Raw genomic sequence first — 12333 nt, 5'->3', positions numbered from 1 at the left:
GGGAGGGGGAGCCACAGCTTCCAGCCTCACCCAGAGCCCTGACCCCTCCCTGCCTGGGAGGACCTGGGGTTCCTCTTCTGTCCCGCACGGAGGTGGGAGCCTCCTTCTCCCTGATGACCCTGGGTGGTCCCAGACACCTGTGGCCACTCAGCATTGAACTCTGCTCATGGAAGGGGATGCGTCTCAATGTGAGGAACTGTTCTACCTCTTTCTCTGCCTGTGGCTGTGATGATCTGCATATTTCAGACGTATCACAAGGAGAATTTCATGGTATTTGGAGCCGGTGTGGGCTCTTGAATGGGGGCGTCAATCATCATCCTCCACTGTGGAGCCCAGCACCGGGATCCTCTCCCGTCCCCACCCTCCTGTCTGAACTGGTCTGGAAATTCACCATGGCTGAGCCTCCCATGTCCTGGGCACCACTGGTCCCCACAGCCACTGTGATGAGTGGGGTTCATGACAGCAGGCTCAGAGGTGACATTCATGTCCAAAGTCACATAAACCCTAGATGATGATCAGGAATTAAATACAAGTCAGCTCACCTTCCCCAGAATCAGATTATAGATTACAATGAAACATATATATATATATATATATATATATATATATATATATATATTTCTCTTTATCCCATCTATTTCTCCTTTTTAGACAGGATCTTGCTCTGTTGCCCAGGCTCGAAGGCCAAGGGATGATCATAGCTCCCTGCAGCCTCCGCCTCCCGGGCCCAAGTGATCCTCCCACCTCAGCCTCCTGAGTAGCTGGGACCACAGGCATGAGCCTCCATGCCCAGCTCACTTTTTTCTTTTCTGTAGAGAAAGGGTCAAAGTATGTTGTCCAGGACTGTCTGAAGCTCCTGGCCTCAAGCCCACCTCCTGCCACAGCCTCCTGAAATGCTGGGATTCCAGGCATGAGCCACCACGGTAGACCCTGCATTTCTCCTCTGTGCTCACTGCCACACGCAGCTCAACCTGGGCTGCACAGCCACGTGTCAGGTGCGTCTCTGCTGATCTGAGTCTACCTGTAGCGTGGACCTGGGTCTTCCCTGAAGCACCTCCGGGGCTGGAGAGACGACCGCCATGGTAAGGACCCTGCAACGCTGAGCTGATGGACGAGCTGAAGGAGGGAGGGAGACCCCATGGGGAGGCTCCGAGAGGAAGGAGGAGCCCACGGTCACCCTCGCCTGAAAGGGGCTGACTCAGGAAGGCACCAGGTCTATTTGCGGCTGTGTCCCCATCCTCAGTGAGATAAAGATAAATCAGGCAGACAGTGGCCCGGGGACAGGGAGACCCCATTTCTCTCTGAAATGCCTGCAGAGAGCCTGGTGCGCGCCCCCACTTCAGCCCTGGGGAAATGAGAGCCAGGCTCCTGGGGAGGGCAGTTCCCCTTCCTGTGGGCTGCGGATGAGACAACCCCATGACAAGAAGGACCCAGCCTCCCAGCAGCCACACCCTGTGTGTCTCTCTGTCCTGCCAGCACTGAGGGCTCATCCCTCTGCAGAGTGCAGGGTCACCGGGAGGAGACGCCATGACCCCCGCCCTCACAGCCCTGCTCTGCCTTGGTGAGATTTCAAGATGGGGAGGGGGAGATCCGAGTCTTGGAGGGACCCCACCCCACACACAAGCCCTGGTCCATCAGGAGACCTCAAAAGCTCAGGAGGCACCAGGGTGGGGACTTGCTCAGGCTTCAGGGCAAATGCCTCACAGGGAACTCTCTTCCAGGGCTGAGTCTGGGCCCCAGGACCCACGTGCAGGCAGGTGAGTCTGTCCCCAGCTGTCCCAGGTCCCTACTCCTCACTGGGACAAGGGGCCACCCATGGGCAGCTGGGGGAGGAGACAGCAGTTCTGGGTGACTGATGGGGATGACAGGAGGTCCTGGGGCTGGGAGCTGGGATCTGAGTGTGGGGACGTCTTGGGATCCAGCCTCTGATTTCCTTCCAGGGCCCCTCCCCAAACCCACCCTCTGGGCTGAGCCAGGCTCTGTGATCATCCGGGAGAGCCCCGTGACCATCTGGTGTCAGGGGAACCTGGAGGCCCAGGAGTACCGTCTGTATAAAGAGGGAAGCCCAGAACCACACGACACACAGAACCCAATGGAGCCCAAGAACAAGGCCAGATTCTCCATCCCATCCATGACAGAGCACCATGCAGGGAGATACCGCTGTTACTATCGCAGCCCTGCAGGCTGGTCAGAGCCCAGCGACCCCCTGGAGCTGGTGGTGACAGGTGAGAGGACACTCTGGGGTCCCAGCCCCAGGCTCTGCCCTCAGGAAGGGGGTCGGCTCTCAGGGGTGTCTCCCTCTCACAACCCAGCCCTGGGGATGACGCGGGAGGTCTGAGCCCCATTTAACACGGTGCCTCCTTCTCTCCTAGGATTCTACAGCAAACCCACCCTCTCCACCCTGCCCAGCCCTGTGGTGGCCTCAGGAGGGAACGTGACCCTCCGATGTGGCTCACAGAAGGGATATGACCATTTTGTTCTGATGAAGGAAGGAGAACACCAGCTCCCCCAGACCCTGGACTCACAGCAGCTCCACAGTGGGGGGTTCCAGGCCCTGTTCCCTGTGGGCCCCGTGACCCCCAGCCACAGGTGGACGTTCACATGCTATTACTATTATACGAACACCCCCCAGGTGTGGTCCCACCCCAGTGACCCCCTGGAGATTCTGCCCTCAGGTGAGGGAGCCACGGCCTTCTCTAACACACTTTCGGGGCAGCTGACAGGTTGTGGGGAGTTTGGCTCGTGACTGAATCTGGAAAGGACCCAGAGTGATGTGTTGATGGACGGGCTGAAGGCGTGAGGGAGACCCCATGGGGAGGCTCTGACATGGGAGGAGGAGCCCTCGGCCACCCTCAGCTGGAAGGGGAGGACTCAGGAAGGCATCGGTGTGTTTGCTGTGAGGTCCCGGCTCTCAAGGAGAGGAGGAAAGATCAGGCACAGTGGCCAGGACTAGAGAGACCCCACTCCTCTGAAATGACTCCAAGACAGCCCCGGGTGAGAAGGAGACCCTGGGGTCAGAGACTCAGAGCGTGAGAGACAGTGAGACCTGCAGGGCCAGGACAGGAGAAGGAAGGGGCGTGGGAGGAACCAGCCCTCTCAGTCCTGGCTCCTCTTTCCCTCCAGGCGTGTCTAGGAAGCCCTCCCTCCTGACGCTGCGGGGCCCTGTCCTGGCCCTTGGGGAGACGCTGACCCTCCAGTGTGGCTCTGATGTCGGCTACGACAGATTTGTTCTGTACAAGGAGGGGGAACGTGACTTCCTCCAGCGCCCTGGCCGGCAGCCCCAGGCTGGGCTCTCCCAGGCCAACTTCACCCTGGGCCCTGTGAGCCGCTCCTACGTGGGCCAGTACAGATGCTATGGTGCACACAAACTCTCCTCCGAGTGGTCGGCCCCCAGCGACCCCCTGGACATCCTGATCGCAGGTGAGGAGCCCAGCGGGTTCAGTCAGAGACCCAGGCTCTGCACAGGCCCTGCCGGGGGAGCCCAGGTGGTGATGGCCAGGATGAGGGGTGGGGGTCCCAAGGGAGGGAGAGACAGAGAGAGACAGGGGATGGGCGGGGAGGGGAGACTCAGAGAAAACAGAGACAGAGACACTGAGGGTCCCAGGGAGAGGCCTGGGGAGGTGTCAGCTCAGAGCAAGGTGGGGCAGCCCCTCAACCATCCTTCTTCTCTCCAGGACAGTTCTATGACAGAGTCTCCCTCTCGGTGCAGCCGGGCCCCACGGTGGCCTCAGGAGAGAACGTGACCCTGCTGTGTCAGTCACAGGGGCAGTTCGACACTTTCCTTCTGACCAAAGAGGGGGCAGCCCATCCCCCGCTGCATCTGAGATCAAAGTACCGAGCTCATAAGTACCAGGCTGAATTCCCCGTGAGTCCTGTGACCTCAGCCCACGCGGGGACCTACAGGTGCTACGGCTCACGCAGCTCCAACCCCCACCTGCTGTCTTTCCCCAGTGATACCCTGCAACTCATGGTCTCAGGTGAGGGCCCCGACCCCGTCCTCTCTGAGCTCAAAGGCTCAGCTCAAGCCCAGGCCCCAGGAGACCTCAGCTGGGATGGAGTGAGGGAGGCTTAGCCAGAGGGCACCCAGCCCTCAGAGGGGAGGAGGCCAGCAGGGGTTCTCCTAGGCATGGCCACACCTTCTCCCCTGCCTGGCATGCAGAAGGCACCAGGTGGGCAGAGAAATGGTTCCAGGGAATCCACTGGGCGGAAGCAGGAGAGTGGGAGTGGAAGGGTGCACTCCATGGACGGCCCCCGCCCCTCACCCGCCTCCCGTGCTCCTTCCAGGACCCTCTGGAGGCTCCAGCCTCCCACCCACAGGGCCGCCCTCCACACCTGGTGAGTCACTGAGGCCTCGTGGGGAGCGCGGCCTCCCCCAGGGCAGTCTGAGTCTCCCTAAGGATCCCATTCCCCTCCCTTCAAGGATGGGCTTGTGTCCCAGGGGCTCTGAGGCTGGGCTGGTGAAGGGCGGGGGGTCGAGGCAGAGGGAGATGTTGCGGCCCAGCCTGGGGGAGAAGGAGCCGGGCTGATGTGGGGGTCAAGACAGCCCTAGCCCTCATCTCCCCTTCCTGACCGAGGAGGTCCTGAGGACCAGTCCCTTAACCCCCCAGGGTCAGGCCCCCAGAGTGGTGAGTGAGGGGCTCTGAGTGGGAGGTGGGCAGGGTCCAGGGGAGGCAGGGGTGAGTTCTGTCCTAGGTTCAGGCTCCTCTGGAGGTGGCGACGTGGACAGGCCCCTCCCCGCCTGGGCCTCAGTTTCTCCAAGTGTAAAGGAGAGAGGCCTGCAGGTGGGAAAGTTCCTTTCAGCTCTGACTCCCAGCTGTGACCTTCTGGGAGAGGAGGCCTCCCAGGGAACCTCCCAGACCCGATTCCGCAGGGGCCTGTCCTGTCCCACCTGCAGTAGTGACGGTGACCTGGGGCAGGGGAGGGGAGCAGGGCCGTGGTTCAGGATGGTCAGGCTCTTTGCCTGCAGCTCCGGGTCTCGGCTCTGGTGCAGGAACAAGGGCTGCAGGTCAGACTCCCGGGCTCCCTTCCCAGCTCTGCCGCTTCCTCGCTGGGGGCCCGGGGCAGGCGATTCCCCTCTCTGAGCCTCAGTTTGTGCATCTGTGAAATGGGTTGTACGGGTGGCAATTCCATGTTGCACGACTGCTCGTGAGGGTTGGAGGTCACGAAGGAAAGACCCGGCTCGCGCCTGCACACAGTAGGTGCTCACATCAGTGACGTCATTCCCACTCCTGACGTCCTCATGTCAAGGTCTGGGAAGATACCTGGAGGTTTTGATTGGGGTCTCGGTGGCCTTCGTCCTGCTGCTCTTCCTCCTCCTCTTCCTCCTCCTCCGACGTCAGCGTCACAGCAAACACAGGACATTTGGTGAGTAGGGAAGCGGGGGACCCATGGGCCGACCGAGGGTGGGCTCAGGGCACCAGCCAGAGGGAACCCAAACACACAGGGGTGTCAGTTTAGAAAACCGGTTCCAGGGGCACGTAATTTCAATACGCATTTACAAACTTCAGTATTCATGGGAGTTTTTTTCTATCTCATAAAATATTTGGAACATCCATGCAGGAATATTTTTAGTTTTCCTTCTTTCCCTCAAGTTGCATGTGTAGAATGGGAGTTCTAATGTTCCCAGGGCTGAGACTCTGTCCATCTTCACCCAGACCAGAGAAAGACTGATTTCCAGCGTCCTGCAGGGGCTGCGGAGACAGAGCCCAAGGACAGGGGCCTGCTGAGGAGGTAATTCTGCCCAAAGACCACAGACTCCCACCCACCGCAGCCCATACACTGCCCCTCACACTCCCATGTCCTCCTCCAGGTCCAGCCCAGCTGCTGACGTCCAGGAAGAAAACCTCTGTAAGAGGAAGAGAGGGGACAAATGGGGGTGCTGGAGAGACAGGAGTCCCAAAATTTCAGTAGCAACAGGGAGGGGCTGGGAAGGGTCTGGGGCTCCGTGGAAGATGGTCTCGCCCCACACTGTGGGACCTCCCTGCATCTCGGTGGCCCCATCTGGGAGCAGGGCAGGGGCCAGCAGGACTGAGAGGTCTCAGAGAACCAGGAGACGAACCCCTTGCTCTGCCCCAGCAGATGCTGCCATGAAGGACACACAGTCTGAGGACGGGGTGGAGCTGGACAGTCAGGTGAGATCCCGCCCCGTCCCGGGCACCAAAGGCCTCCTGGTGCCAGATCTAATCCTGCAGGACTTCTCTGTCCTCCTTCCCCCGGCTCTCAGCATCGTCACAGTGGACCCCTCCTTGTCCAGCACGCTGCCTCCCGCCTGCTGCGACCTCACTCTCTCCTGCTGTCCTGGGACCTCGTGGGCCTCCTCCCGGGTCCCCTTCCTGCTCCTCATCCTCTGTTTGGCCGTCTGGTTGTTAGAGCGCTCCCCAGCCATCAGGAGGATGAGGAATAAATGAACCACCCCGGTCCCCCGGGCTCCTCTTCATTCATTCATCCAGCGAGTGTTCCCAGGGAGCTCACTGTGGATGGGGCTCCCTGTGGGAGCTGCAGACACAGCAGAGAGCAAAGCCGCCCCCGCCTCCTGAGCTCACCTCATGGTGGGAGACAAAATGCAAATAAATGCGCCGTGTCCAGGAGTGCAACGTGCTGTAAGGAACATAAACCAGGGAAAGGGCAGAGAGTGTGGGGCAGTGGGGCCAGTCTGAATGGAAGGAGAGGGCTGTCTGCTCAGCTGTCATCTGAGACGCCTGGACGGAGGGGGCCACACGATCCTCTAATGGACGAGCCCCTGCAGGCAGAGGAAACAGCCGTGCAAAGGCCCCGAGGCAGCAGCGAGCTCTTGCAGGAAGGCCCGTGAGGCTGCAGCCAAATGGGCAAGGTCAGAGTGAGGAGCAGAGGCCAGAACCACAGGGAGGGAGCGGCCAGACCCTCCACGGCCTTAGGGCATCCCTGAGATTCCATCAGGAAAGGGATGTAATCGGATCACCCCGGGAACAGTGGGGAAAATTGACTCCAGGGGGTCAGGGGGATTCAAGGACACCCCCCACCACTGTCTCTCTCCAGCAGAGCCCACGTGATGAAGACCCCCAGGCAGTGACGTATGCCAAGGTGAAACACTCCAGACCTAGGAGAGAAATGGCCTCTCCTCCCTCCCCACTGTCCGAAGAATTCCTGGACACAAAGGACAGACAGGCGGAAGAGGACAGGCAGATGGACACTGAGGTGAGTCCTTTCCTCTCCAGACCCCCAGGCCTCCCCGACCCCCACCACGTTCCTTCCCTCTCACTCTCCCCCGCTGCAGGCTGCTGCATCTGAAGCCCCCCAGGATGTGACCTATGCCCAGCTGAACAGCTTGACCCTCAGACAGAAGGCAACTGAGCCTCCTGCATCCCAGGAAGGGGAACCTCCAGCTGAGCCCAGCATCTACGCCACCCTGGCCATCCACTAGCCCGGGGGGTACGCAGACCCCACACTCAGCAGAAGGAGACTCAGGACTGCTGAAGGCACGGGAGCTGCCCCCAGTGGACACCAGTGAACCCCAGCCAGCCTGGACCCCTAACACAGACCATGAGGAGACGCTGGGAACTTTGGGACTCACCTGACTCAAAGATGACTAATATCGTCCCATTTTGGAAATAAAGCAACAGACTTCTCAACAATCAATGAGTTAATAACAACAACAAAAAAAAAACAAAAACAGACGTAAAGGCTGGGTGCGGTACTCAGGAGGCTGAGTGGGGAGGATTCCTTGAACACAAGAAGTTAAGGCTGCTGAGGCTGCAGTGAGCTATGACTGTGCCACTGCACTCCAGCCTGTGTGACAGAGCGAGACCTTGTCTCTAAAAAAAAAAGAGTGAATGTTTTAAACTGAATGATAATGTAAATATTATACATCGAACTTACGACATCGGAAAATTAAGAAGCATAAATAGGCCGGGCGCGGTGGCTCATGCCTATAATCTCAGCACTTTGGGAGGCTGATGCGGGCGGATCACGAGGTCAGGAGATCGAGACCATCCTGGCTAACATGGTGAAACCCCGTCTCTACTAAAAATACAAAAAAATTAGCCGGGCGTGGTGGCGGGTGCCTATAGTCCCAGCTACTCAGGAGGTTGAGGCAGGAGAATGGCGTGAGCCCGGGAGGCAGAGCTTGCAGTGAGCTGAGATCGCACCACTGCACTCCAGCCTGGGCGACAGAGTGAGATTCCGTCTCGAAAAAAAAAAAGAAAGAAAGAAAAATAATAAAAAAGAAGCATAACCAGGTGCAGTGGCTCACACCTGTAATCCCAATACTTTGGGAGGGCAAGTGGGGAGGGTGGCTTGAGCTCAGGAGTTCGAGTCAGTCGGAGCAGCATTGTGAGGCCCCATCTCTACAAAAAATAAAACCGGTCTGGCGTGGTGGCACACACCTGTAGTCCCAGCTACTTGAGAGGCTGAGGTGGGAGGATCACTTGGGTACAGGAGGTCGAGGCTGCAATGAGCTGAGATCGCACCACAGCACTTCAGCCTGGACGAGACCCTGTCTCAAAAAAACAAAACAACTAACAAGCCAGTGAAATTATCTGTTGATTAGTGTTTGCATAATACATTTTTCATCCTGCTTTTTTAATGTGATAAAATATAAACAACAGGCCAGGCGTGGGGGTTCATGCCTGTAATCCCAGCACTTTGGGAGGCCAAGGCGGGTGGATCACAAGGTCAGGAGTTCAAGACTAGCCTGGCCAAGATGGTGAAACCCCGTCTCTAATAAAATACAAAAATTGGCCAGGTGTGGTGGCAGGCACCTGTAATCCCAGCTACTAGGGAGGCTGAGGCAGAGAACTGCTTGAACCCAGGAGGCAGAGGTTGCAGTGAACCGAGATCACACCACTGCACTACAGCCTGGGCAACAGAGCAAGACTCTGTCTCAAAAAAAAAAAAAATTCCAGCTGTATCCACTCAGGGTTGAATGGATTAAGGGCGGTGCAAGATGTGCTTTGTTAAACAGATGCTTGAAGGCAGCATGTTCGTTAAGAGTCATCACCACTCCCTAATCTCAAGTACCCAGGGACACAAACACTGCGGAAGGCCGCAGGGTCCTCTGCCTCGGAAAACCAGAGAACTTTGTTCACTTGTTTATCTGCTGACCTTCCCTCCACTATTGTCCTGTGACCCTGCCAAATCCCCCTCGGCGAGAAACACCCAAGAATGATCAATAAAAAATAAAATAAAAAAAAAAAAAAAAAAAAAAAATTCCAATCTTGTAATCTCTTTTTGATCACTTATATTTAATGTAATCACTGATGACATTACAATCGTATGTCACTTAATGATAGGGATATGTTCTGAGAAAGCCATCATTAAAAAATTTTGGCCAGGTGTGGTGGCTCACGCCTGTAATCCCAGAACTTTGGGAGGCCAAGATGGGTGGATCACCAGAGGTCGGGAATTCGAGACCAGCCTGCTCAACATGGTGAAACCCTGTCTCTACTAAAAATACAAAAATTAGCCGGGCATCGTGGTGCATGCCTGTAATCCCAGCTACTTGGGAAGCTGAGGCAGGAGAATCGCTTGAACCTGGGAGGCGGAGGTTGCAGTGAGCCAAAATCGTGCCATTTCACTCCAGCCTGGGAGACAGAATGAGACTCCATCTCAAAAAAAAGAAAAAAAAATTCACCGTCGTGTGAACATCATAGAGTCTACTTACACAAACCTACGTGGTATAACCTACTGCATACATAGGCTATACCATCACATATGAAATGTGTAGTGGAGCGAAACATCGTTATGCGGTGCATGACTGTGTTCAGGTGTGCCTTTTTGTTTGTCTCCTCTGCTGTGTGTTGTTTCCCCTTTCCTGCGTATTCTAGGTTTTTTGGAAATATTTTTAGTTTTGATTTGTCAAAAACTTATGATTCCTTAACTTTTCTATTTAATATTTTTGGACCATGGTTGACCACCAGGTAACTGAAAACACAGAAAGAAAATTACAGATAAAGGGGGACTACTGTATTAGAGTTTTTTAAAAATATATTTTAAATTTTTTTGTAGCAATGGGGTCTCACGATGTTGCCCAAACTGGCCTCAAACTTGTGGGCTCAAGAGCCTCCCATCTCCGCCTCCCAAAGTGTTGGGATTACAGGCATGAGCCACTGTGCCCAGCTTAAGAGTTTTTAATTGACAAATAATAATTGTACATATTTATGGCATACAGAATATTTGATTTTATCTACGTGTGTGTGTGTGGTTTTTTTTTTTTCGAGATGGAGTTTCACTCTTTTTGCCCAGGCAGGAGTGCAATGGTGCAGTCTCGGCTCACTGCAACCTCCGCTTCCCAGGTTCAAGTGGTTCTCCTGCCTCAGCCTCCCAAGTAGCTGGGACTACATGTGTGCACCACTATGCCCAACATATATATATTTACATATATATATATATTTTTTTTTAGATGGAGTCTCGCTCCGTTCTACCTCAGCCTCCCGAGTAGCTGGGATTACAGACACATGCCACCACGCCTGGCTAAGTTTTGTATTTTTAGTAGAGACAGGGTTTCACCATGCTGGCCAGGCTGGTCTTGAACTCCTGACCTCGTGATCCGCCTGCCTCCCAAAGTGCTGGGATTATAGGCGTGAGCCACCGCACCCGGCCCAACAAATATATTTTTATTGAGATACAACACTATTTTGTGGCATTTAGTAAATTCACAATATGGTGTAAGCATCACCTCTATCTCATTCCGAAACATTTTTATCATACCAAGAAGGAAACCGAGTTTACATCAAGCAATCACTCCCACCTAATCCCATGCAACAATTAACCTACTTTCTGCCTCTATCGATTGGCCTTCTTTGAATACCTTTTTTTTTTTTTTTTGAGACAGGGACTCACTCTGTCACCCAGGTTGGAGCAGTGGTGTGATCTCGGCTCACTGTAACCTCTGCCTCCCAGACTCAAGCGATCCTGCCACCTGAGCCTCCCAAGTAGCTGGGATCACAGGCACATGCCACCATGCCGGGTGAATTTTTTGTATTTTTGGTAGAGATGGTATTTCACCATGTTGCCCAGGCTGGTCTCAAACTCCTAAACTCAGGCAATCCACCTGCCTTGGCCTCCCAAAGTGCTGGATTACAGGCATGAGCCACCACACCCAGGCTGGATACTTCTTATAAATGAAATAACGTCATATGTGACCTTTTTTTCCTGACTGCTTTTATCTAGTATATTATCAAGGTTCACACATGTAGCATGTATGAGTACTTCATTCCTTTCTACGGTTGAATAATATTTTGTTGTAAGGATATACCACACTTTCTCTATTCACCAGCTGATAGACATCGCTACAAAAATAAGTAGTGGCTGTGGAGGTGCATGTCTGTAGTCCCAGCCACTCGGGAGCCTGAGGCGGGAGGATCACCTGAGCCACGATGTCAAGGCTGCAGTGAGCTATGATAGTGCCACTGCACTCCAGCCTGGGCAACAGGCCTCATCTTTTAAGCAAAGAAAAAAGAGGCCGAGCATGGTGGCTCATGCCCGTAATCCCAACGCTTTGGGAGGCTGAAGCGGGCGGATCACCTGAGGTCAGGAGTTCAAGACCAGCCTGGCCAACATGGTAAAACTCTGTCTTTACTAAAAAATACAAAATTTAACTGGATATGGTGGCACGCATCTGTAATCCCAGCTAACTGGGAGATTGAGGCAGGAGAATCGCTGGCACCTGGGAGGTGGAGGCTGCTGTGAACTGAGATCACGCCACTGCACTCCAGCCTGGGTGACAGAGCAAGACTCTGTCTCAAAAACAAAAACAAAAAAAAAGAAAAAGAAAAAAGAGGCCAAGCATGATGGCTCATGCCTGTAATCCTAACACTTTGGGGAGCCAAGGCAAGAGGATGATTTAAGGTCAGGAGTTCGAGAACAGCCTGGCCAACATGATGAAACTCTGTCTCTACTAAAAATACAAAAATTAGCCAGGCGTGATGGCACGTGCCTGTAATCCAGCCACTTGGGAGGCTGAAGCAGGACAATCACCTGAACCCAGGAGGTGGAGGTTGTAGTGAGCTGAGGTCACGCCACTGCACTCCAGACTGGGAAACAGAGCAAGACCGTGTCTTAAAAAAAAAAAAAAAAAAAAAAAGGAAAGAAAAGAAAGAAAAAAGAGTGCTACTCATTAACAGGAAAGTTGGCTGGGCGCGGTGGCTCACGCCTGTAATCCCAGCACTTTGGGAGGCCGAGGCGGGTGGATCACGAGGTCAGGAGATCGAGACCATCCTGGCTAACACGGTGAAACCCCGTCTCTACTAAAAGTACAAAAGATTAGCCAGGCGTGGTGGCGGGCGCCTGTAGTCCCAACTACTCGGGAGGCTGAGACAGGAGAATGGCGTGAACCTGGGAGGCAGAGCTTGCAGTGAG

General features: G+C 54.8%; 1 protein-coding gene across 5 annotated transcripts; it reads left to right on the top strand.

Moving 5' to 3' along the window:
* The first annotated feature begins 1431 nt into the window (after positions 1-1431).
* On the top strand, positions 1432-9183 carry LOC100991256 (leukocyte immunoglobulin-like receptor subfamily B member 3). 5 transcript variants are annotated; one of them, XM_034946401.3, is made up of 13 exons: positions 1440-1561; positions 1722-1757; positions 1941-2225; positions 2373-2675; positions 3124-3420; positions 3675-3977; positions 4285-4335; positions 5248-5364; positions 5655-5730; positions 5810-5847; positions 6079-6131; positions 7018-7173; positions 7253-9183. In XM_034946401.3, exons 1-13 carry the CDS (start codon positions 1528-1530, stop codon positions 7397-7399), a joined length of 1896 nt encoding a protein of 631 aa, XP_034802292.3. In that variant the 5' UTR covers positions 1440-1527; the 3' UTR covers positions 7400-9183. The 5 variants fall into 5 exon arrangements, 4 of the variants coding, with proteins under 4 accessions (XP_034802292.3, XP_034802291.3, XP_034802294.3 ...); XM_034946400.3 differs by having other exon boundaries at positions 7015-7173; XR_004667995.3 differs by lacking the exons at positions 7018-7173; positions 7253-9183 and having other exon boundaries at positions 1432-1561; positions 5627-5730.
* The last annotated feature ends 3150 nt before the right edge of the window (positions 9184-12333 follow it).

This window comes from Pan paniscus, chromosome 20 (assembly GCF_029289425.2).
Source record: "Pan paniscus chromosome 20, NHGRI_mPanPan1-v2.0_pri, whole genome shotgun sequence".
In the NCBI taxonomy this organism is placed as follows: domain Eukaryota; kingdom Metazoa; phylum Chordata; class Mammalia; order Primates; family Hominidae; genus Pan; species Pan paniscus.
This window is presented reverse-complemented; position numbering and strand designations above follow the sequence as displayed.